This window comes from Mercenaria mercenaria, chromosome 2, assembly GCF_021730395.1.
Source record: "Mercenaria mercenaria strain notata chromosome 2, MADL_Memer_1, whole genome shotgun sequence".
NCBI classification, from domain to species: domain Eukaryota; kingdom Metazoa; phylum Mollusca; class Bivalvia; order Venerida; family Veneridae; genus Mercenaria; species Mercenaria mercenaria.
Genome location: NC_069362.1, coordinates 91,840,859 through 91,866,926, shown reverse-complemented (window position 1 = coordinate 91,866,926; position 26,068 = coordinate 91,840,859). Strand labels below are relative to the sequence as shown.

Sequence of the window (26,068 nt, the reverse complement as noted above, 5' to 3'; positions counted from 1 at the left end):
GGTAGAAGGATAAATTAATGGATGAAAAGACAAATTTTTTTATTGGGATTTGATTTTGTGACTCGATTTAAAACTGATATCAAGGAAAGTTAGTCCACTTCAATTATTAATAATTTTACAGTACATACCACATAGAGCTTTTGTTTAGTTGTATCTTCATACAATGGTTTCCTGACTGTGACAACACCATTTTCACTCAGCTCAAAATATAGCTCACCAGTTGGTGTTCCACGGCTTTCGAAAATAAACTGTCTCCATGGATCCTGTAAAAACAGAATATAAATAAAAACATCCTCACAAGTCATGTTTCTCGGTCATTTCTGATATCAATGCTTATCCAAATAAAACAAGAGCTGTCAGAGGACAGCAACGCTCGACTATTCAACAGTCTTGTCAATTGAATGAATACAAAAGTTGAAAAAGGGGCATAATTTTGTAAAAATGCAAAACAGGGTTATGGAACCTGCACAGTGCTTATCAGCTCATGACAGTGGACAAGTGTGTGAAGTTTCAATCCATTCCCATTTGTAGATACTGAGATACCAGCTTACATACAAAATCTTCGCCAAAAACTGCTAAGTTGAAATAGGGGCATAATTTTGTAAAAATGCAAAGTAGAGTTATTGAACCTATGCACTGCATGTCATATAATGACAGTGAACAAGTGTGTGAAGTTTCAATCCATTCCATTTAGTGGATACTGAGATACCAGTTTACATACAAAAACTTAACCAAAAACTGCTAAGTCGAAAAAAGGGCATAATTTTGTAAAAATGCAAAGTAGAGTTATGGGACCTGCACAGTGGATGTCATATCATGACTGTGAACAAGTATGTAAAGTTTCAATCAATTCCCGTAAGTGAGTACTGAGATACCAGCTCACAAACAAAACCTTAACCAAAAATTTCAAAGTTGAAAAAGGGGCATAATTTTGTAAAAAAACAATATAGAGTTATGAAACCTGTGCTATATAAGTCAATTTATCACAGTAAATAAGTGTGTGAAGTTTCAATCCATTCCCACAAGTGGTTACTGAGATACCAGCTTACATACAAAAACTTAACCAAATCAGGACACTGACGCAGATGCCGGCGCATGGGCAAGTCCACTAGCTCTATTTTTGAATAGTCGAGCTAAAAAGCAATATATTATGTAACAGTAGATCTTATTCTCATGAGAGAAAAGAATTATTTCTTACAGGTAGAAAAATTCCATATCAGTTCATGTATATTCAGTTGAATGTACATTCCACACTATTACATTGTGTAATGGCATACTTCTTAAATAAGAATAAAATTAGCATTCAAGAAGGCCAATCTACACAACTTCTCTAACTCCACACTTGGTTTTTATTTTCATATCTCTGTCAAATATTTAACACATTTTAAGAATTATTAGACACAGTGTTTAATAATTATTTCAATTCTATTTTTAAAGTCTAACATTGGCCGAAAAATTGTTTATTCTGCAGATGGCATGACCTGCACCAAGTCCGACAGACTCAATTACTTTATTTTAGGACCATCATTCTGTAACTGTCACTACTCAATGAATTTACATAAAACTGTTATATATTTTTTCTGCCAATATGTCAATAATTAACAGAAACATGAACAAAAACTTAACTGTGGGATCACAAAAAATGTTAAATATACAGAAGTACTGTCCCCTTGCCCATTCCCCACAAACAAAGAATTAGAGTATCATACTTTGGTATCTCTATCTGTAGCAGAGATACTATCAACCTCTGAGTTGATACTTCTGTCTTCTTGTATGACCCACTGGTATAAGGCTTCGTCAATTTCTGGAGCGAACAGATTCCTGGCTACCTGAATGGTCAGGTATTCACTGTCTGTCTTGGGTATTGGTCCACCATCTGTTGCAGTGACAAACACCTGCAAATTGTTGAAAATAGGACAGTTTATAAAAGGTCAATAAGCATAATTTTAGCAGGCTCATTACAAAGTCACTGTTTCCTGTCTGGCCTTAAAAAACAAACACTGAACAAAAAAATAGTATCAGCAAAAATAATCTCATCAAACCTTAAAACTTATGTATTAAAAATATCAATAAAGATATCTCATATTTATATAGCTGTAAATCAATCCAAATTTCCAGGAAAACAAACGCGTATTTATCAAGACTTCTTTTATTTACCCTAATATCTTCTAAACAAATATAAACTATAAATTAACCTGCTTGTCAACAGACTACCATGGATGATAAGATACTGTTAATGCTAACTAATTTTGTCTACAGTTTACTTCATTAGGCTTAGCAGTTATAACTGTATAAAATTCTATAAAATTAAGGTTTTCCAGCGAAAAATGGAGCCTTAAGTGATTCACTACCTACTTCAGCCTATAAATGAGCACAGAAGAATTGTTTTTGCACTAACTGGTGAGTTATGGTCCATTTCTTCTCAAACTGAGCATACACAGTATCTTAAATCAGTCTTTTTCTTTTAATTATTTTTAGAATTTCTATTTATTTCGTTTTTTCCATGACTGATTTTACAGTATCTTACCGTGTATGTTTCCTGTATGTGATCAGCATATGCACGCCTTGCAGAAATCCTGCCGCTGACTGGATCAATTACAAAGTAAGATTGGGAAGTACTTTCTCTCATACTGTATGTAATATTTCCAAATGATGACTGAAAATATCAAAATTAATGCAAATTATAGTATGAATCTTTCTATAAATAGCTGGTCAACTGTGTTATGTAGACATTCTATAATAATTTCAATAGTTATTGATTCAAGCAATTTGATGTGAAAATTATGAAAATTTAATTCTGATGTCATGTGATAAAACACTGAATGAAAATGGCATACTGGTAAATAGTTCCTGTTTGTCCTCGGTCCTCAGGCAATAGTTTTCGGTATTGACTGCTAGCTATTCAATATGTGTATATCAAACACCTGGTCATATCAAAACCTCATTTACATATTTCACTTTTTATTCAATTCATCAATGACCAGTGCCACTGTTATATGGACTGAAATTTCCATAAACCATATTACTATTATTAAATATGATAAAACTCAATCCTCATTCAATAAAACATGTAATACATGATACTTTACCTGCCAATCAGACAGAAAATGCAATACAAACCACTGCTTTGGTCCATATAACATTATTTTGTATAGGTGCCAAGTCTGTGTACTTGCATATAGACACCAATGGTATGTGCTATTTGCTAATTGACAAAATGAAACATCAATGTATGTTTGTAATGGATCTAACTGTATTTTTGCAAAATATTTTGGCAAAATGGTAGAATGGCAGGTGCTAAAAACTATATTTTTTCATTTTGGGAAATGCATTAAATGAAGCTTACAGTTGTATCTGCATCCGTTGCGAAAGCATCATAAACACTGGCACCAGCTCCATCATCTTCTCGTATTGAAGCAGTCGAAGGTAGATTTTGGAAGACCGGTGGGAACTCATTGCGTGTTATAAGCAGACGGGCAGTTTGTGGGTCTGATGTTTTAGTGGGACTGCCTCCATCAGTGGCAGTGACGAAAATCTGCAATAAAATTAAGAAAATGAGATAGGAATTTGGAACAGAATCAGCAACAACTGGCTATGTTTCAATGGAAGTAACCTGACTTAAGATACAGACTGGCAGACTGGCTATGTTTCAATGGAAGTTTTGTATACTGACTTAAGATACAAAATAGTTAAGCTTCAACAAAAGTCTCGTTATTTGACTTAAGATACAGACTGACTTGGTTTAAACATAACTTAGATACAAACTAGTTATGTTTCAGGGGAAGTTTTGTAACCTGACTTATCATACTTAGATGCAGGCAAACAGGCAAGTGCAAAAGCTCCAGTATTTCAAAAATTTCAAACACATGAGATAAAAACTGCAGCAATTTAACATTTGGCTCATTTGTTTTTACTAGATACTAAGTTAAGTCACAAGTTAAGTAACTACAGTTTCAAAATCCTACGCTCTACATTTAAGGTGACTGCCATATAGTAATCAGCTGGTGTACTTTTTTTAAATGCTGCTTTTTGGTTATTTGTAAAAGATAACTTTTCCTGTTTTGGAAAATAAAAGTTTCATTATGTGTGTGTTTGGAAATTCATACCAAACTGAAACAGAAAACCAATCAACGCAATCCTTTGTAAAATGCTGTTCTGCTAAACAATCTGACAAACTTCCACTCACCGTATATTCGTTTATTCCTGCACAAGGTGGTGTGTATAATGTTGATTTGGCAAAGATTTGGCCTTGATTATTAATCCTGAAACAGTCTGTTACTTGTGTACCAGAGGATGGGTCAATATCATATCTCTGTACATTATTTGGTGCCTGAAAATTTAAAACAATACATTAAAATACAGATTATACATGTATTGGCATGCACTTTATTTCACATGTATTGCTTTGGAAGTACCAGTTTTTATCTAGAATTGCCCAAAACCAATGTAGCTGTTTCTCACGGTGTGAGACCGTTTTTTTGTGTACATGAAATCTTTTGAATTGACCAAAACAGTTATTTCACGGGAATATCAGTTCACAGATTCCACTATCCAAAATATAATGGGAATTTTATAATTATTTTCCTTGGATTTTAATTTTGTTCACAATCGCAAAATCCACAAAATGCGTCAAACTTTATTATTCATGATTTCACAGTAGGTTCTAAAATTTTTATTGATCCTTGAACTGTTGTAACCTCAGATCTATCACAAGGCCATTATGAAAACATTGGGCCAATTCATTTCACTCCACCCGGGGCACGCCGGTCACATGAGCGGCAAGAAAAAAATTCTCGCCGGTTTATTAATAAACGAACATTTCAGCGTACGCCGGCCACGTGAGCTGCAAATACAAAATAATAAATTTCCAATTTATTATGATTTTCTCTTGAGGCCTGTTCCAATAATTTAGCAAAAAGTTCTCGCAGTATGTTTCTACATTTACTGGTACTAACCCAAATTTCCAAATGTTTACCCGACTTCATATCACGAAAATATATGACTTGCCGCTTTGCCTATCTCGCAAGACCGGCGCACATCGGCGTATGCCGGATAGACCCGGGCAGTGGCTGGAAGCTAAATGAACGCCTAGCTGGTTGCACGCGGCGAAATGGCATACACCACAAAAGTGAAATGAACTGGCCCATAACGACACATTTTATATTATTAACATACCAGATCACCATCCACAGCTACCATAGTGAAAAGTTCATCTCTTATGTCAAACGTTTCAAGTACTGCCCTCGAAACAGCTGCTGGTATTCTTGGAGTGTCGAAATTCGACTGAACGGTCAGTCTTAGAGTTGATCTATTGAATTTTGCCGGGTCCCCACCATCTTGAACTCTGACAAATATCTGTAAGAAATGGACATTCATGTAAAAACAGATGACAACTAGAGATGCTTTTGAGAAAAGAGCATGTCTCCCACAACTGCCTTATCATCTAAATAATAAGTCAGTCTTTATATACTGTTTTCTGAATCCACATGTGCATGCGCTTTCTTGACACCAAAAGGACCCCTATACTACTAGTAGTATAGGGGTCAGTTTGGAGGTAAAACTACGCAAGAAATCTTGAGTGGTTTTGGTAATTCAAGGGCCATAATTCCGAAGTGCCTAGGCCGATTTGGCTAGTTATCAAACTTGGCCGAGCACTTATTGGCAGACATATTTTGTTGAAGTTCGGTGAAGATCTGATGGGAAATGTTCAACTTAAGAGTGCGGACAAGCTTTGTGACAGACAGACACACACACACAGACACACAGACTGGAGTAAATCAATATGTCTCCCACACCACTGTGTGGTGGGAGACATAATAAAATAAATCCATTTTCAAAACTTTTAACTTCTGCTTAAAACAGACACTATCTGGGAGAAACTAAAATATTATTAGAGGGTCACTATTTCAAACATGAATTAATATTTTACTTGAAGAGACAAGTACAAACATTAGGATTTTAGCAACAAAACCCTGTAACAACATAAAGTAAAATGAATTGCTATGATTCAATAAATTTTAATTTACCCTGGTGAAAATCTATACTTCATCCTTAAATAAGGGAAACAAGGATCAACAATAGCTTACTACAATGCCAGAAGACGTGCTCAAAGATGGGAGTGGTCCAGTAAGACGTATCTCTCCGGTATTCGCATTGATCGAGAAAGCATTTGATGCATGGAATAAAGAGTATGACAATCTTCCAAACGGAGAAGTCTGAAAAACAACAAATAAAAAATCATTTTCATGAACATCAGACACAAGAAGTATTGATTACATGGCTGTTGTTCAAATTTATATATAAATCCCTTGACTCTGGTTGACAACTGAGAAAAATCTTTCAAAAGTTATCTTCATTTTTTTTGCCTCGATGATTCTCTACGAAAAGATAATTATGGTAAATTCAAAAGGAAGATGGCCAGCTGCACAGTGGTTAGCTGGCTAGATTAAAGTGCTGTTCATCCAATTAAATTTCTACTTACAATCTGACATCTTTAAGGAGAGAGTTTCAAATAAGCTTTCAGCTTCCTACTCAATCCTGCATGCTTTTTTGATATATATATACATGTTGTAAATTTTGTGATTAATAAAATATTGTTTAAACCAACTGACATCTGGATTAATGATCAGTGCGGAGTAATTTTGTAAACTGGTACTGATTCTTGCATTAGGCATATGAGATAAATAGGATGTATACCATGGGCAAACCTAGAAATTTCTTGTTCCTTTCATTAACCCTAACCTTGCTAAATTTCTATAATGAACTGTCCACCTTCGTATTTGGACAATACCATTAACTGTTAAAAGGGGTGCTTACCAGAAAGATACTGGCTGAATACTGAACTGTGAAGATCATTAGAAGACTGCACAGAATTGCATGCTGATTATGATCTACACTGGTTGCAAAAGGCAAAACCAATCGTGTCCAGCATGGTAAGGGTTAAAAAAAAATAACATAGGACTAAAAATCATGAAAATGGGGGAATTATAGACTTTGTCAAGCAGCTCACCGGTGGATCCTGATCAGTTGCATCAACATCATAAATCAAGCTATTGTTTGCAATGCTTGACGTAATCTCTCGCACCATTGGTAGATTTGTGAACACCGGTGTAAAATTATTACGTCTAACTGTAAATGTGCAGGTCAATGTTGAAGTTGAAGGTAGATTGCCACCATCTCGCAAGCTTATTGTGAACTAAAATGTCAGAAAATAATATTTAAGGGTGAAAATGTTTTCATACTGCTTAAACAAATGTATACTACCAAAACATATAAGCATCCATTATCATAAGGATTTCGCAACTTAATTCACTTACAAACATAATAATTAATAGCTCAGGTTAGATAAGCTAAAAACTGCTTCTTGTTGCCTGTGGATGTTTGACATATTGGTTTAAACTTATTTATCAAGATATACACGATATATAACATCCATATGTATAACATCCATACAATACAAATATCAAGACAAGTGGATTGAATTGAAAGCTACTAGATCTTGACATATTCATACCTCATAGCTATCAGATCCGGTACCAACAAGCTCTCTGATCAGAGTTATCTGCCCAGCACTGTTAATGGCAAAGTAGTTGTCAGCACCTGGAGTAACTGGTGTTAATTCGTAACTTACGACCCCATAAATCTGCAACATTAAAAGTCAAAATAACTGAACAACAGTAACTTGGTATCTGTAAAAAGAAAACATTGTGGAAAGGACTTGAATACTGGGCTTGTCCAGCTTCATGAATAAAGAGCAACAATTCAATGAAAATGTTAGATCTACCAAAAGCATTCAGACTTCACACGTTTTGAAAACAGAAATCTTTCATCTAAAGTTTGCCAGACCTGATTCAATCCTTAACAAGTTCAAAAATATATATATAATGTAAAAAAATAGTTCTTACTTCATTTACCAAAAAAAAATGACAAAACTACTGTTATTACGAAGATGCTGTGATTATGCAAAGGGAGTTCCATAAAATCCGAAATTTTCGCAACTGTTTACTTTTAGCTGTATTTGTTGAGTGCATAATTTCTTGCAAAGTGCTGTTATTATTGCTAATAGCCCATAAGTTTGGCTACACATGGCTATGATCATACCTTTCAACTAGATTCTGATTTTAATTAAAACTTAGTCTAGCAAACTTTTAGCCTCATATATATATGATTTAAAAGTACATACACCACTATCAGTATCTCTCGTAAGGATCGTCTCTAGAACATCTCCGACTGTTCTGATCTCATCCACCTGTTGTCCACAAGCAGTGCTTACAAATTCTGGATTGCGCAGATTATTATTGATGCCCAGTCTGAATACAGCTACATCACACAATGGTGGAACTCCCTGATCACAAGCTTGTATCTGGATCTGTAAACAAACATACTTTCTGTTAATTTTCTATTAAATATTGGATTTCATTCAATACTCTTTTCAGTTACAACCTCAATATTTTTCTATACAGAATGCTTAAATTTCATTTAGAGCGTGTGTCATATTTTCTGACTTCATTTTAACTTTCAATTTCAAAAAGGCTAAATAACTCTTTATTATCATTAATATATCGTTTTCATGAGTAGATGCCAACATAATAAAAAGATTATTGGCTTTCCATTGTAAAACATGCACTTTCTTTCATTGAAAAACAGTGACCCTGAAATTATTCAATCTACTACTGTAGGCATAGATTTGAAACTAGTTTTAGTGTTTTTGCCTTCTTCGCTTCTTTAAAATATATAAACCAGCAAGCAATATGAGAGATATTTCACTTAAATTCAGGCAATGGACAATTATAATTTATATTGCAAGATTTTCACAACAACCAACAACATATACACCCCTGCAACACTGCCAAGTGCTACAATAATTAACAGACCTGCAACACTACCAAGTGCTACAATAATTAACAGACCTGCAACACTGCCAAGTGCTACAATAATTAACAGACCTGCAACACTGCCAAGTGCTACAATAATTAACAGACCTGCAACACTGCCAAGTGCTACAATAATTAACATACCTGCAACACTGCCAAGTGCTACAATAATTAACAGACCTGCAACACTACCAAGTGCTACAATAATTAACAGACCTGCAATATTGCCATGTGCTAGAATAATTAACACACCTAAAACAATGCCATGTGCTACAATAATCAACAGACCTGCAATATTGCCATGTGCTAGAATGATTAACTGACCTGAACACTGCCATGTGCTACAATAATTGACAGACCTGTAACACTACCAAGTGCTACAATAATTAACAGACATGCAACACTGCCATGTGCTAGAATAATTAACACACCTCACCTAAAACAATGCTATGTGCTACAATAATTAACAGACCTGCAATACTGCCATGTGCTAGAAAAATTAACTGACCTGAACATTGCCATGTGCTACAATAATTAACCTTTAGCCTGCTGGCGGCAAGTGATTCTGCCTTTACGACCAGTGCAGACTAAGATCAGCCTGCACAGTTGTGCAGGCTGATCATGGTCTACACTTTTCGCTATTCTGTCAGTAAATTTTCAGTGAACACCCCTTCAAATAATAAATGGTATTGCCAAAATCATATGATGGACCTGTCCATTTTAGAAATTTAGCAGGCTAAGGGTTAACAGACCTGCAACACTGACAGTGTCATGTATAAGAACAATAAATGAAATAAAGTGTACTTACAGGATATTCTGACTGGATATCTCCGGTGAGTCTTGCATTGAGTCTAAGAGTGCCAGTGTTTTGATCCACTGAGAACAGATTTCTATATGATTCATACAGACCAACAATGTTGTATGTCACAGTCCTGAAAGGGTCCTACAAAATAAAAAGACAGCATATGCTTTTAAATACTATCATTTGATTTTTGTAACAGACACAAACTTACTTCTATATAACACAACTTTTACATTGAAATATGTAATATAAATGTTTCACTGCAGCTGGCTTCAGTTCTAAATAGACAGAGTGCCGAAAATCTTTTTTACACTTACTATATGTAAACTGTGTATGGTTTGGGTAGTCCAAATAGATTAAATTGAAGATTCAACACAGAGGAGATAATAACTAGTACCCAATCACTGATGTTGGTTTTTACAAAAACCCGGAGGCTGAAGCTTGAAGCACTGCTGAAGTTGTAACTGCATCTTCTGATTAAACACCTAGGTCTAAGGTTATAAACTTGAGTTTGAATACCAGTCTCAAATCTTCAGCATTTGATTGGCTGTTTCTGAGCCTCTTTTCGGACTAACCAATGATAAAGCAGCATCTGGAGACTGCTCTTCAATCTTACTTTAATAACCTTGGACTCTACAGATTTGTCCAAGAAGACAGACATGAATAAGATTTTGATAATCAGAAAAGTGGAGATAAATTAATTCAATATCAACTAACTAAACAATTAGCAAACTTTATCTTACATACCCAAACAGCAGTATCAGCATCAGTTGCCGTGACAACATTTGAAATCACAGAACCCGCAGTGTCAAAAGCTATAGTCTCAGCATATGTATCTACATTTTGGAATACGGGAGTAAAGTAGTTTCTATAGACTGTGATCACTACACTGGCTGTGTTTGTGAGACTAGGTTGCCCACCATCACCAGCTGTAACTGTAAACTGGAAATAGAAGAAAGGAATATCACTCAGTACATCTCCTGATAAATAAAAACAATTCCTTTTATCTGTACAGTAAACAAAACTGACAACATTTCACTGATGATCATCAACAATTTTCTGATAATAAGTAAGCTAAATGGTATACAAAATTCAATATAAAAATGGGAGGAACCAAAGAAAATTTATAGTCAATTTCTATGCTGATTTTTTGTTTTTCCAAATTACTTATTTGGTTCTCTGTGACTAATTACCCTGTATGGTGTTCTATCTGCATTGTCTAGATAAAGGTTATCATTAACGTAAATCCTTCCACCATTGTCAATTCGGAAGTATTTAAGTGCGTCTGCCTCTCCTAGAGCATTCTGGAGTCTGTAAGTAGTTGTTCTATATTGCGCCTGAAACACAACAGATAGACAGTAAGTATTCATTGAAACTACATGTATAAAGAAGGGGAAAACAAGATACATGTATGTCTCTTGTAAGATTCAGTCAGCAACCTTAGCCACTTGGCCACAGGGGCCCCCATTAAGGGATATAAAAACATGCAATAAAACGGTTTTTAACCTGAATTACAAAATAACAGGATGAATGCTGTGAAAGCATTACTATTTGAGATGGACTCATTTTCATGAGAGTTCTGGAAAAAAATAATCTACCTTCAAACTGTGAATTCCACAAATTCATGCCACACAAGAAACCACAATAATTTTGCATTTATCTAAATTGATACTTACAAGTCTGTCACTATCGATAGCAGTGACTCCAAGTACAAAATTTCCAAATTCTTCTGTTTCTGGGATTGCTGCAGTATACTCAGCCTGTGTGAACTCGGGTGTTTCTAGGTTACGGTTAACATTGATTGTAACAGTCGAAGAGGCACTGCAGGATGGATCAACAGGATTTGTTACCATGAGCACAGCCTGCAAAAACATTATCATGAATATAAAAAACACACAAACTCTAGCCAACTACCTGTCCTGCAAAACACTAAAAACTTAATTTGATTTTATAAAGTTGCTATTGATTTTGTTGAAATGTTGTGAAAAGTGAAATGGAATAGATCTACTGATATGAACTGGACATTTTTTGCATTAATTTGGCAACTACTGACAGTTACTCTTGTGAAGGAGTGACTTTATGGAAGTATCTAATATGTTTAAAATTTACACTGCTAAATTTCTGTAATGAACTTGTCCTTCTTCCAATTTTGACAGTACCGTTAACTGTTAAACTACTGAGCTGACTGGGCGGATCTAAGCAAGCAAGCCAGATAGCTATCTCGCACAAAAGAACTCCACAATCTAGGTGTATTGATTTTTTTGTTTTTCTTGGGTTTCAAGGCACAACTACCCTATTCAATATAGCAAGTTTCTAGCGTTTGATGGTGAAAGAAGACCCGTTCTTCATAAGTAAAAATTGTACACCTCAAGTGATGTTTGGAACCAACAAGAGGCAAGTGACTCCAACCATTCAGCCTCAGAGGCCCCTGCAGTGTCCTGAACAAACAGCACTGATTCACAGGTGCATGGCCAAGGAGGTTCTAAATTTGATGTAGGGTAAAACTCAAGCTGTCAACATAGATTATACCAACCCTGTATACTGTGGCCTCTGACACATTCAAGCTGGATACGGTCCTGATCACTGCTTGTGTATTTGATATGTTTTCTAGTCTAAAGAACTGTTGCATCTGTGCATCACCCATCATTGAAAACTCGATAACATTATATGGGCTAGTCTGCAAAATAAAATCATTAGCAAATTGTACTCAAATGTGTTGCATATCATATCTCAGGTATACCCTCATTTTTCTACTACCTATGAACAAATTCTCAACAAATATGATACAGATATTAGATACCATGAATGCAATATTTATTCGTAACAAGTAGAAATGTTATTAAATATGTAGTTTAGAATCTCTGATACAAGTTTCTTATACACTACAGGTATGCAACTGCAGAATTTGTTTTTTTCATCTTCAGCTCTCAGCTGGGCAGACATAAAGTCAATGAGCACTAATTTGTGTAAACACACTGTAATGTAAGCACATATTGTAGTGTAAGAAAATATTGTAACATTTAAACATAACATGGACAACAAACTCACTGTATCAGTGTCAGAAGCTGTTATTAGTATGTTGACTTGAGTGCCAACATTAGCATCTTCCCGGATAACACCTGTGAAACCTCCAATTGGTACACTCAACTGCGGACAAGCACGATTACGATTTATGTTGATCACTACTGTGGCCTGGGTATTTGTAGGACGTGGTGGGATACCATTGTCTCTCCCTATAAATCTTATCTGGAAACAGTAAGTCATCCAATTATTATCATTCGTAATGGATATTTCTAACAGCAAAATGAAAAAAAACTTATTCTCATCTAATTGTTTTTCTGTGTAATAAATGTCTTCCCTGTTACCAATGTATTTCTCCAGTTCACAATATCTACTGACACACTCAAATGCATGTGAAATTTATATAATGAATGTGTTAAAGGGTTTATATAAAACTTTCTAAAATTTACATTTTAAAACTTGGAAGCAATTGTAACAAAAACTACCAATATGCTAAATGTAATTCAGGCAGGTTTAAACAGCCTTCCTTGTTAACCTTTAGCCTGCTAAATTTCTAAAATGGACTGGTCCATTTTTCAATTTTGGCAGTACCATTTACTATTCAAATGGGTTTTCACTAAAAATTTACAAACTGAATAGCGAACTGTGCAAACCATGATCAGCCTGCACATCTGTCTGATTGGTCTGCACTGGTCGCAAAGGCAGAATCACTTGCAGCCAGCAGGCTAAAGGTTAAAATTAACTGTGTAATGTTTCAACAGTTTGAAATAGGAAATTTCTCTATTGTAGTCGCACAGTAAATTTTGAGCACGACCAAATTATATCAAACATGCCAAAACCTTCATCAGTAACGTAATTTTAAATCTATCATGAACAAAAAGTGATATTCTCACCGTGTAAACATTGAATGGTGCATCAACAAGGCTCTGTTTAACACTTATAATTGATGTTACTGGGTTCAGGTGGAAGTATGTATCCCAGTCACTTGGGTTGGCAGAGTCTACTGTGAATGTCACAGCATGCTATAAACAGAAAAAACATTGATATATAAACATACTGCTAATGTTATTTAATGCAAAAAAAAAACAAAAACAAAAAAAAAATACCAATGCAAAAAGAAATTAGGTACTGTGAATGTCACTTTATATTTTGCGTTGAAAAGGGGCCATAAAGAGATATTTTGACTATCAAAAACATTTTCAACCTTTTTGATACATGACCAAGTGAAAGTAACTGTCAGGTGATGTGACCGTGCTGATATTTTGAATGTCATGTAAGGGCAAATACAGTCGAGTCCACTTAATATGAACTCGCTTGATACGAATTTTCGGATAAAACGAACGAAATCCGGATCCCCCGGCCGAGTCCTTCTATTTCCTTTGTAAAATTATTTCAGTAATAGCGAACTCGCTCCATACGAATAATCGGTAGATACGAACACATTTTAGAAGTCCCAATTAGCTTAATGTTATAATTATCCATCTTTTGATACAAATTAATTTTAGAAGTCGGCGGCCATTCTGCCAGTCGACTGGATGAAGTTAATAACAAATTAATTTTATGAACTTTTCAGTGGTTTAGAAGATATGGAATGGACATAAAATTGAGCTATTTGATCTCTGACCTCTGAGTGTGACCTTGAACTTGAACCTAGTGAGGCTCACATTGATGATGTTTTGTACTTCAGTGTATAATAAATTTAATCAAGAATTATCTATCTTGGTTATATCAGTAGGTCTAATGACTGAGATGCTAAGTGTTAAGTTATGATAAATACATGTTGTTACTGTTGATGCAGTTTGATTGTAAAAGCAGTTTGATTGTAAACTGCATGCGAAACTGTAGCCAAATTTTCTAAGTCGAAAAAAGTCATAATTTGAATTATATTCAACTAAGAATTATCTAACTTGATTACTTCAATAGGTCTGATCACTTGGAAGAATTGTGTGAAGTTTCATTCTAATACATACAGTTGTTATTGAGATACAGCTAGCTTAATAGTAAGTCACATGCAAAACTTGAACCAAATTTTCTAAGTTGAAAAAAGGGCCATAATATGAACAAAATTCAACCAAGAGTGATCAAACTTAGACATTCCAATTAATTTGATGACTAGGAAGCCTTGTGTAAGAAGTTTCAATCCAATACATGCGCAAAACTTTAATCAAGGTGCAGTGTCGACAATTCTGCCGATCCCCAGTTAAGTAGAATAGCTCTTGTTATCCTTCAATTATTTGAGCTAAAAAATGGAAAATGACTGATTACAGATGTCATTTTAATATCCATGAAAGAAAATGGGAGTTGGAATGGGATTTATACTTTCAACAGCCTTCTTGATAGACAGAACTTAAATAGAATGACAGGCAAAAGGAAAAATATTCAGCTCACCCCATCAATATCAGATGCTTCCAGTTGAACTATCCGGGTACCAAATTTATCATAATCATTTACAAACTCGGTGTATGTTGTTCTGGTCCAAGCCGGAGCATTGGGATTTCTGTTAACTGTCACTGTCAGGTTTGTCACTGCAACATCATCCGGTACTAAATTATCATAGGCCCTCAGTCCAATCTGAAAAGATGTAAAACATGTGATAGATGTAATGTTACCATTTATAAAACCATCAAAAAAGCCATTGAATAAGCCTATGTTAAATAGAGTGCAACCTCTCTAGAGCAATACTGCTGGGAAATCTGTAATGTTGTACAGGGGCTGTTGCTCTGCAGTGGTTAATTGTCAATAATTGACTAAGATGTCATATGAAAATATTTGTCATTACAGGCAGGTACTTGCTCTTAAGAAGTATCGTTAAGTAAGGTTAGACTGTGTACATAGAAAATACCATTAACACAGGTTAGACTGTGTGCATAGAAAATACCATCAACTCTGCAGTTGTGTAGTATTCTTGCAATTCTTTTGTTTTTCAAAGTCCACAAAAAAAACCCATTACAAGGTTAGAAATACCTTGAAATTCACCTAAAATTTGAAAGTAACATCTATGTTGTACCACAGAAAAGTGGTCTTGGGTTTTTCCCTATGGTCAATTATAAAAAAGTTACAATAAAATAAGTTATTTATAGTAACAACAAAGGGAAGTAATTCTAAATTAGGGACCCGGTTCTTGCGCATGACACTCTGTCTCATGATGGTGAACATGTGCTGGTGGTAAACAGGCTGTGAGGAAGAGGCATTTATCAATAGGGAGCATTCTATAGCGGAAATACAGAACTAAGAGTTTGCATTTCCTTTGGTTTCTAAATCCATCTAAATAAAAAAAAACCTACCACGTAAGTAGTTAACTTGTCCTCAGCAAACAGTGGTGATTTCACATAGACACCCGCTTTACCATCTGAAAGACTTCTAATTCCAAAATACTGAGAAGCTGCATCATAACCAGTAATCTCATATTCTATTACACCCTGTAAATCATTGTCAATTGCCTCTGGAGTTACAAAATTCAGTTCTAGCTGTTGGTTAAACAATATAGAGGCAGTGTATGGTGGGTTGTTGATGAACTCTGGACTCTGCAGGTTACGGCCAACGGTCACTGTACACTGTACCTGTGCTGATTTCTCTCTCCCATCTTCCACTCTCACACTAAACTGAAATTGCAAAAAAGTTTAAACTTCTGGTGATCTAGATTCAAGAGAATAAACTCCAGGTTGAGAACCAGCCTCAGATCTCAAGCATCTGATTGGTTAATTTTGACCTCAATCTTAAAACTGACCAATGGCAAGACTGCATTCTGAAACTGGTATACAAATTAAATTCAATAACCTTAGAAGCTTAATATGATACTTTGTTACTCAAGATTTCTTTCTTTTATTTTGCTCAAGCAAAAGTATCTTTATTTCAAACCACAAAAATGTTATTATAAGACAAAAATGACATTTAATAAGGTATTCATACAAGTATGACAAAGTAAACATAATATGAAGTACCTACAAGAACATATACTAGTCAAGACCTGTTTTTTTCCAGTATGTTATAGAAACCTTAATAACCGTGGGAAAACATGCTTTAAAACTGATAAATTAATAAACATTGCAGTGTTTCAATAAAATGAAACCAAATGGGCCACTTTATTACAGAAAACAACTGTTTCAATAATAGCCATAACAGTACCCTTCTTTTACGGATATTTCATTTATAATATAATAAAATGTTGTACTTACAATGAATGTACCAATGTTGAAATTTGGTCTGTCAAGATACTCTTTGAGGAAAACTTGTCCCGATGTAGGATTGACAAAGAAGTAATTAGAGTGATTGTTCAGATTTGAAGTTACCATTGAAAACCGCAAATTGGGCACATCCTAAAATAAACAGATTTTTAAACTACCAGAGGTGAAATACTCCATAATTCTGAAAAAGGAATTCATTTTATGCAAAACAAGTTAAGAAGACACTAAATTATATTCTTAACTCTATATTAATGACTACATTTAGTAATATGAAGCCTCAGTATTTGCTGAAAAATATCTAAATTGACAACTTTGACAGAAATCAGCATATGACAATTAAAGAAGTCCACACCTTTGAAGATCAAGAACTACCTTCTTTCCTTTTTTGACCTCTGGTCACTGAAGAAACAAATATTTTAACAGGATGGATCGTAAAAACTTTTTTTTACAAATTGTGTCAGCTAGTTTCAGCCAAAACTGTCTTAGCTTAGGTGCTGTTGCAATGCTTTTAAGACTGCTTTAGGGGCATACAAGAAGGAATTTTGCTATGGCATTTTCTAACCGATGAAGATTTTTCTTTGTAACTGCAGGGTGGACATGATGACCATAGTCACATATACTCAATCAGTGAAAATTGTTAAAATATGGCATAAAAAGTTCACTCTTGTCATAGTAAGGGTAAACCACTGCCAGATATATACAGAATATAGATACCCTTGAAAAAAAAATTAAAGGCATTTCTCAGACTTCATAATGAACTGAAACTATCACCTGCTCCAACTTCATTATGAATAGAGACTATTACCTGCTCTAACTTAACCATTAATAGAGACTCAATGATTCTTTATCTCAGACAGTTATTTATCTACAGCATTCTAAACCGATTTTAAGGGACCTCTTGTGCTCTAGAACCCTCTCAGAAACTACAGTATATTGACCGGGATTACAGACTTAATAATGAACAATAAGTTGACTCCTTTCATAGCAGTCAAAGCATTATCTTTCACTTTTCTCCTTTTTTCCTTGAGTTTTTACACTGGGAGGTTCAAAAATTCAAGCAGAATGTAACAGGGCAGTAAAAGCAGGCATTACAAACACAAGTTGTTAGCAGCTACTTTTGGGGATGGAGGTTTAGGGGTCAGTAAAGAAAATATTCTGAGAAATAAAAGAAACTGCAAGGGAAGGAAGAGGATAAGAAAAAAGCTACAGAAATAAAAGTAAAAATAAGTATACTTTCACAACTTTCACAGGGTGGGGATGGGGGCACAGTATGGGGGGCATGGATTGCAGAATGTGACTGGGGGAAACTAAGAAACAACTATAAGTAAATGAACTTTGAAAAAAAATAGGGGAGTGAGCAGGGGAGAGATCCCTGTAACCTTGGCCTGTGTAACTCTAAAATCAATAGGGACCTTCATCATTGTGTAAAGTAGTGGCTTTTATACCTTTTTAGAGTCTGGAAACGAAAAAAATGAACACATCTGCATTCAGGTGTTCATGTCCTTGATCTCTTAGTCAATAACTGTTGAAAGCCTTCACTGTTACACTTTATAATTTAGAGTCTGGAAACCATCTTCAGTATCCAGGTCACTTTGACCTTAACCTTTAACCAACTGACCACAGAACCACAAGAATTCTCTACAATTGTGCTAATAATCATCATGTAAAGTTTGAAAGTTGTAGCTATTATGCTTTCTAAGCACCTGGAAATACCTTTAATAGCACTGACCCTAAAAACAATAGGAATACTCATTGTGTACAGTTCAAAAGCCATAGCTAATGTACATCAGTACAACCATTTTCTGTCTTCAGGTCTTAATGGCCATGACCTTTGACCTATTGACCCCAAAATTGGAATCATTCTCAAGTGATGCTTAGCTACCAAGTAAAGGTTGAAAGCTGCAGCTGTCATACTTAACGTTTCTAGAAACTGAAAATGTTGACAGATGGTCAACACCATAACACAATGTGTAATATTTTTCAAAATGGGCATATATTAAGCATACTTCTTGTATTCCAAGTATCTGTCAAAATTCCTTGGCATTGCTTATAAATACATGTATGTATAAAATATTTCTACATGTGCATGCACATATGCATACTTAAAGTCTCATCTCTGATTTCTGAACAAGAAATTTTACCATTTTGCCATTTTGTAACACGGCAACAACAATACTTACAATGGCATCATTATCTGTTGCATCAATGTCAGCGATAACAGTGCCTTGTGGTGTTGTCTCTGGGATACTTGCAAAACATACACCAGATGTTATTACTGGACTACTCGGGTTTCTGTTGACCTGGATTGGAACATCTGTTGTGATTGACTGCGTGGTCACTTCAAACTGACGTGTTGCTTTAATTTTCAGCTGGAACAGAATAAGTAGCATGTGATTACACTTGACCCGAGTCTGCATTAAAACATTCCACTACCTATATAGGATTCCCTTCCCAATCCACCCTTGTCACCATTCATGAATTGAAAGAGAATCAAAACAACATTACTGATTTCTTGTTTATATTGTATATTTGAGCCGCGCCATGAGAAAACCAAAATAGTGCATTTGCGACCAGCATGGATCCAGAACAGCCTGCACATCCACACAGTCTGGTCAGAATCCGTGCTGTTCGCTACCAGTTTCTCTAATTGCAGTAGGCTTTGAAAGCAGATGCACAGGCTGGTCTGGATCCATGCTGGTCGCAAACGCACTATGTTGGTTTTCTCATGGTGCTGCTCATTTGTATTCAACTGTCATTTCCTTTAAATGCTTCTATTGGGAAAATGCCGATCTCACAAAGGCACTTGTTATAGACTATAAGGCAATAGATAATTAATTGAATTATATTTCATTCAATGATTTAGAAGAAGTCCTAAATGCAGAGGGAGCATAAATAGTAGTAATAATATAAGAAAATCAAGCAAATGGAAAGACTTATTAATTAGTGATAATTATCATATAATCACAAGCATGGACAAAAACTGGTCAACATACTGTGTATTGTTCAGTTCCTGATTTATCTTCCAACAAGCTCTTAACCACAGAGATTACACCAGTTGTAGAATTAATTTGGAAGTATACAGAAGCAGTTAAGTACTTATCGTTGTCAATACTGAAAGTTACACCATCCTGAAATGAGAAAAAAAGAACATATAATACAGTGTTATAAAGTATGCTGGGCCCTCAACAGCTTAAAATAAACTTTTAAAACAAAAATAACTACAACAGAAAACAGCAAGAATAATATATTTTTTACATGATTTTTTTTTTTTAAATCCCCAACTGAAGACCAAGTGCACAATTTCACATGTTATATAACAATCCTCTAATGTTTTATGACACTAAGTTAAATACTTTTTTGAGATACATGCAATACAAACTGGCATGCCATTTATGTTTTTTTTTTTTACTTAATCATGGACCATAACTCTGGTCTGGTAAAAGAAAAACAGTTGTGCACAATTTCACATGGTAAATAATACTCCTATTTTCATGACCCTAGGTCAAATAAAGTTTAGATTTGTGCAACACAAATATTATGTCCTTTCATGCATTTTTTTACTAAGCCAAGGGCCATAACTCTGGTCTGGATGAGTGAAATCTCAAAAAAAAACCTCCAGCTGCACATCTTCACATGCTAAACAATATTCCTGTGTTTCATAATCTTAGTTCAAATATTTTCTGAGATACAAGAGACAGAAACTGTTAGACCCTTTATATGCATATTTTAGACTAAGTCAAGGGCAATAACTCTTTGTCTGGCTGCATTATCCCAATTAAAACACCGGGTCCACAACATCACATCTTGAATGAAAATCCTGTGAGGTTTGATGGCCTTGAATCAAATACTTTTTAAGATATACACAACAAAAATTTGGACTGACAGACTATTTTTTCACCTTTTCATGAAATACAAAATGTTACTACTCCGCCAAGGAAACATGTCACAAACTTGATTGAAATTATGTTAATGGTTCCAGCCATTTTATAATAGTCTTTGTAATACTTACCGAGGGTAAAGTTTTTGCAGTGAGAATAGTGTAGCCAAGCGGAACAGTTTCCACAATTTCGCCACTATAAGGAGTCTCTCTGAAAACCAATGTGCCTGTATCTCTAATGATATTGACTTGCACTTGAACGTTAGTTCGCAACTTGACATTTGCTCCCTCATCTTCAACATATATGTTGTACTGGAGAATAATAAGAACATTTCAACACTTTAAATTTTTCTGTTTCTGAAAATGTTTAAATTTTAATCTGTTCCTATTTTAATAACTTTATAATTTAGTACTCAAACATCTGCTTCTATTATTAAAACCTTAAAAAAAATTATAGAAAAAAAAATTAATTACATACTCATAAATCAGTAAAACTAATGCTTTTTGGTGTTAATTTCAACACTTTAAATTTTTCTGTTTCTGAAAATGTTTAAATTTTAATCTGTTCCTATTTTAATAACTTTATAATTTAGTACTCAAACATCTGCTTCTATTATTAAAACCTTAAAAAAAATTATAGAAAAAAAAATTAATTACATACTCATAAATCAGTAAAACTTATGCTTTTTGGTGTTAATAGTGATCTACGAAATGGTCCTTATTAACACAAACATTTTGATATAATCAACTTATTACAATGTTTCAATAAATTATTGAAATAGAAGTAGAATACTTCTGGTAATTTCATTGAAAAAAAACCCAACAAATCTGTGCTAAATATGTTTGAATTTGAAACATTGAAAAAAAATTTAAAAAAGAAAATTTGTCTATTTTACGCAACTATAAGACCAAATATATGACATTTATGGGTGAAAATACTGCATCTGATGTGCACTCTTTGGGAGATATTTCCATCTTACACTGAAACAAACAAATATACAAACAATATACTTACGATGATTGGGGAGTTTGGAATTGTCAGATCTCCTTTAACCCTGATTACACCATCTGAGTCAATCTTCACATAATCATTTGGTGATTGTTCATAGAACTTGAATTTATTGTTTGGCTCCTGAAAAAATGCAATAGTTCAATATAGAGAAAACTAGTCTAAACTGAAACCCATGAAATATTCAATTATTTTGCCTTAAATGTCTTTAATTCTGTTTAGATGGTTGCCGAGTTTGAGTATGAACTAAATTGGGACAATAATGTGGACTGCAGGCAAAACATTAAAATTACATATGGACAAACCAGTTGCAATATGCCCAGGGGCATAAAGAAGTGGCTAGTTGCAGTATGACACAAATGCGTAAGATCGCTTGATACTATGATGTGGATGTTTTCCAAATAGATTCGTTTCTGATTTCACATGGTGCTAAAATACCTTGGCAAAATTGTCATTGCCAGTACTTCTGGGAAACAAATAACAAAGAAATTTCAACAAGTAATAATCAGATTTAACATTGATTGACCTTTATCACTGTATATATATTGAAGGCGAACAGTAAATCAGTTTGAATGCATGACATTTATTTCTTTGCTCTATGTGCTACATATATAAGACTATGTATAAATACAGTGAGTAGGGAAGGCCTAACTGATGTAAAAAACTTATGCTGAATGTAATTTCTTTTCTGACTGAATGGGCTTTAAAGATTTCTTAAGCCCTGATTAAAAGTGTACACAATCCAGAAGTTTTAACAATAATGCACACAAAGTCAGAATTTCCAAAATAACAAAAATACAAATTTTACTAGCAGGACCATTTGCTTCAAACATTTCAACACTAAAGTTTTTAAGGTTAACAATTTATAATAGGGTTCAGGCTCTTGGTGTACCTATAAGTGAAAATATCTGGTACATAAAATATCCCTTTAAATTGTACTTTTCCTTTGTTCGCCTTACCTTTGGTCAGGACGAGTTTACAATGTGATTTTTTTTTCATTCTGAAGCATCTGAATATAACCAAATGCAATTTCAAGAATGATAATTAGGTAAGTCTTCAAAAAAAAAAATTGGCATTTGAAATAAGGCTACTTCCCTTAGCAAACTGTGTTTGTATTTTTTTCTCTGTTTTCTAAGGTCCTTCAAATGTTCACCTTCACCATAAAAAAGGCTGTTTCTTTAAATTCAGGGAGAGAGAGGAAGGTTAGATGAGAAACATACCTTGGGGTCAAGGTCAGTAGCTTGAACCGTCAGGATTTCATATCCTACTTGTCTGGTTTCCTCAACATTAACCTCGTAACGGCTGAAACCAGCTGGCAGATTAAATGTTGGTGCCAACAGATTGCGCTCACATGAAATGTCGACATCAGCAAGTACTGAATTGGGAGATGGACCACCGTCCGTAGCAGTAAGGACAAGCTGCAAGTAAAGTAGTGATCACATGTATAACTTACTATAAAAACACTGACAACACTCCGCAAAAGAAAAATTAACACTATGAGCCTACCAGTTATTCTACTTTTAATAAAATTAAATGGTGATAAAGTAATAAATTATTATTCCAGCAGAAACACAAAATATATAAGAGGAAGTAATTAAAAGGATTTTCACATTAATTATACTGTGGGATTTGATAAACAAAACCGTTACTGTACACATATTACTACAAATTTATGCTTCATGGATGGTCACAATGTTAGAGATACTAAAAAAACTTACCGAATAGTCATAAGAATCATCTGCTGAAAGAAGCTGTTGATTAACAACATGAATTTCACCACTCTTGCCTACAATATTTCGTAGACCAAAGATCTGTTCAGAGAAGCCTGATCCTGCAGTAACTCTAACAGTCACATCTCCATAAGGTGACGTTATGTCATCATCATCCCAAGATATTCTAGTAACTAATGTTCCATTTGGAGAGTTACGTGTTACACTTCCTCTATATCGATCATCATTAATAAATATAAACTCTGGTGGGAAGTCATTTCTATCTACAGTAATCGTAACCGTGGCAGTATTTGTTGCAGGATTGTTGGGATTTCCAATGTCATTTCCATTAATAAAGACGGTGTAAGTCGACAATCTGTCTGTATCATCACTTAACGATTTGATCAGCTGAAGCCTGTTTCCGTCAATCCTGAAATAATCGGCTTTCGGTCTTGTGTCATCAACTCTCATTTCCACTTCATCACCATCAGGATCACTTAGAGTGATCGATGCGATATCTGTGGCAGTTGGAAAATGTTCAATGATTTGTTGTGGGGTGTAACTAGATGGGTTAAAAGTAGGTGCACCAGCGTTTCTGTTCACTCGTACTTGTAGGAATTTGTATGTTGACAAATATGGATCACCGACTCTATACTGGTTTCCTCCATCACGTACTTCAACTTGAAGCTGTAAGAAGACAGAACGAAGTCTGGTATATTACAAAAACATGACATAGTAAGTTAGAAAATGAGCTTTCTAGCATTTCTATAAACTTTTTCAACAGTCCCAATGTAACAGCATTCCAAATTCAAAAAATAAGCCAGCCTCAAAATGATTCAGTGATTAGTAACAAAACCAAAATTCTTCAGATCTCAATACAAATTTCCATTTCCTGTGTTATTTTGCTACGCGAGACTATAATTTCCTGTGAGCAAACGGCAGTGAGACTTACACTGGTACAAAATATCGTTACTATCTAGACTATACGGGTTATGCAATAAAATTATTTGTCAAATCTGGCATGGTGCTTACTTGCCGATGAATGATTTGCATTACTTTGAAGGTGTTAATGATCCAGTATTTGTCATTGTGTCAAATTTTCTACTCACAAGACTTAGTTTCTTACATATGGAAACTGAATACTTCAAAATGAGTGACAAAGACAGTTAAGCTGTGATAAGCAAAATCACTATAAAATCAACAGTATAATTAGAACATTACTCTTACTATACATGTATGTTATACAAGTCCATTTTAGAAATTTAGCAGGATAAAGGTTAAAATAAAAGCATTTTGAGCATTTAATACTTACAGTATACACTTCCTTTGAATCAAGATTAATATTTCTCAACAAGCTTATTATACCAGTATTAACATCCACTGTGAAAAAGTCCGTATCAGGGTAAGTCCCTGCCAAGTAATAACCAAACTGGTTAAATGGGATCTGAAAAACAAAAACAGTCTCATATGTAGCTATTATCATATAATGCTAGAATACTTGTGAATTCTTTTTTTATTATTTATTATTCCAAGTGCAGTAGGAGACTATTTTTGTGGTTATCATATTTAAGGTAGTAGAGGCGTAATAGAGTACCTCCTTTTTGAAGAGTATTCAATTCCTACCATAAACCCACTTTTACTGCAATTCTCAGGGGGGCGTAGGTTCAAGCCCTTCTGGGACCAAATGTTTCTTCCTTATTTTCCATTTTTTCTATTAAGTTTTTTTACTTCTTTCAAGACTTATGATTGATTTATTGTACAAAAATGGGGGAAAAAAGTTGATATGCGATTTCTTGCTGTTCAAAGTGAATTTACTACTTAAACAGAAGGGGTAGAGTTACACATCTTTAAAAATATTGAGTTACATGCGGTAAAAGTTCTCTATTTTGCTTTCACTCTTTAGATTACATATCGTGGAAGAAATTTAGGTAGGTTTTACATCTGCCCCAAGGTTATCTTTGAATGAAGTAAGCAAATTTCAAAACAGAAACACAGGATTCGACCTTATTTTTTCAATGTTGAAGTTATAATTCTGTATCATTAAATCCGTTTACTTGAGGAACCCTAGATAAAATGATATTCACATTTTTATTTTGTGTCTTATAATTGTTTACCAATAGTTTGATGATTCTTTTATTAAAATTAATGGTAAAATGAGTTATTTGCAAATATTTTGTATAGTGACCATCACTTTGAAATTTGTCTCTACTTGAGCTAGAGGAGATACCATAAGCTATACTAAATTTAGAAAAAACGGCACGGTAAAAGTTTATAAAAAATTGCAAAACAGTGCGAAACATGGTCATCTTTAAGACTATACCAAGCAAATGCCATTTTGTAAACATTGCTATTACATCTCTACTACCTTAATTAACACAATCTGCAAAATTCCAACAAAGTAAAACAAAATAAAATCACCATGCGTTTTTATCTTCAAATTTCAGATCCATGTACACTTGTTCTCACAAAGCCATTTTGCAAAAAGTGCAAAATTCTACGCTTGTAGAATTACTTTTGAATGTCACCGACTTTCACTGAATTCATGGATTATTAACCCACAAAATCAAATTCCATGGAAAAGCTCAAGACCTCC

At 34.4% G+C, this 26,068-nt stretch overlaps 1 protein-coding gene across 1 annotated transcript in view; it reads right to left on the bottom strand.

The window, feature by feature from the left end:
• Positions 1 to 26,068, bottom strand: part of LOC123562369 (uncharacterized) — a 221,535-nt gene that overhangs the window by 85,008 nt on the left and 110,459 nt on the right. The window contains exons 52-78 of the mRNA XM_053537208.1: positions 24,788 to 24,919; positions 23,485 to 24,162; positions 22,987 to 23,184; positions 21,773 to 21,889; positions 20,890 to 21,069; positions 19,874 to 20,008; positions 19,061 to 19,249; positions 16,872 to 17,012; positions 15,981 to 16,298; positions 15,085 to 15,267; positions 13,590 to 13,718; positions 12,724 to 12,921; positions 12,209 to 12,352; positions 11,352 to 11,537; positions 10,869 to 11,012; positions 10,423 to 10,617; positions 9,682 to 9,816; positions 8,183 to 8,368; positions 7,514 to 7,642; positions 7,010 to 7,195; positions 6,087 to 6,215; positions 5,176 to 5,355; positions 4,187 to 4,330; positions 3,347 to 3,535; positions 2,528 to 2,656; positions 1,710 to 1,895; positions 129 to 263 (exon numbers count right to left, since the gene is read on the bottom strand). Coding sequence (XP_053393183.1) covers positions 129 to 263; positions 1,710 to 1,895; positions 2,528 to 2,656; positions 3,347 to 3,535; positions 4,187 to 4,330; positions 5,176 to 5,355; positions 6,087 to 6,215; positions 7,010 to 7,195; positions 7,514 to 7,642; positions 8,183 to 8,368; positions 9,682 to 9,816; positions 10,423 to 10,617; positions 10,869 to 11,012; positions 11,352 to 11,537; positions 12,209 to 12,352; positions 12,724 to 12,921; positions 13,590 to 13,718; positions 15,085 to 15,267; positions 15,981 to 16,298; positions 16,872 to 17,012; positions 19,061 to 19,249; positions 19,874 to 20,008; positions 20,890 to 21,069; positions 21,773 to 21,889; positions 22,987 to 23,184; positions 23,485 to 24,162; positions 24,788 to 24,919 — 4,995 coding nt within the window. The remainder of the gene's footprint in view (positions 1 to 128; positions 264 to 1,709; positions 1,896 to 2,527; positions 2,657 to 3,346; positions 3,536 to 4,186; positions 4,331 to 5,175; positions 5,356 to 6,086; positions 6,216 to 7,009; positions 7,196 to 7,513; positions 7,643 to 8,182; positions 8,369 to 9,681; positions 9,817 to 10,422; positions 10,618 to 10,868; positions 11,013 to 11,351; positions 11,538 to 12,208; positions 12,353 to 12,723; positions 12,922 to 13,589; positions 13,719 to 15,084; positions 15,268 to 15,980; positions 16,299 to 16,871; positions 17,013 to 19,060; positions 19,250 to 19,873; positions 20,009 to 20,889; positions 21,070 to 21,772; positions 21,890 to 22,986; positions 23,185 to 23,484; positions 24,163 to 24,787; positions 24,920 to 26,068) is intronic.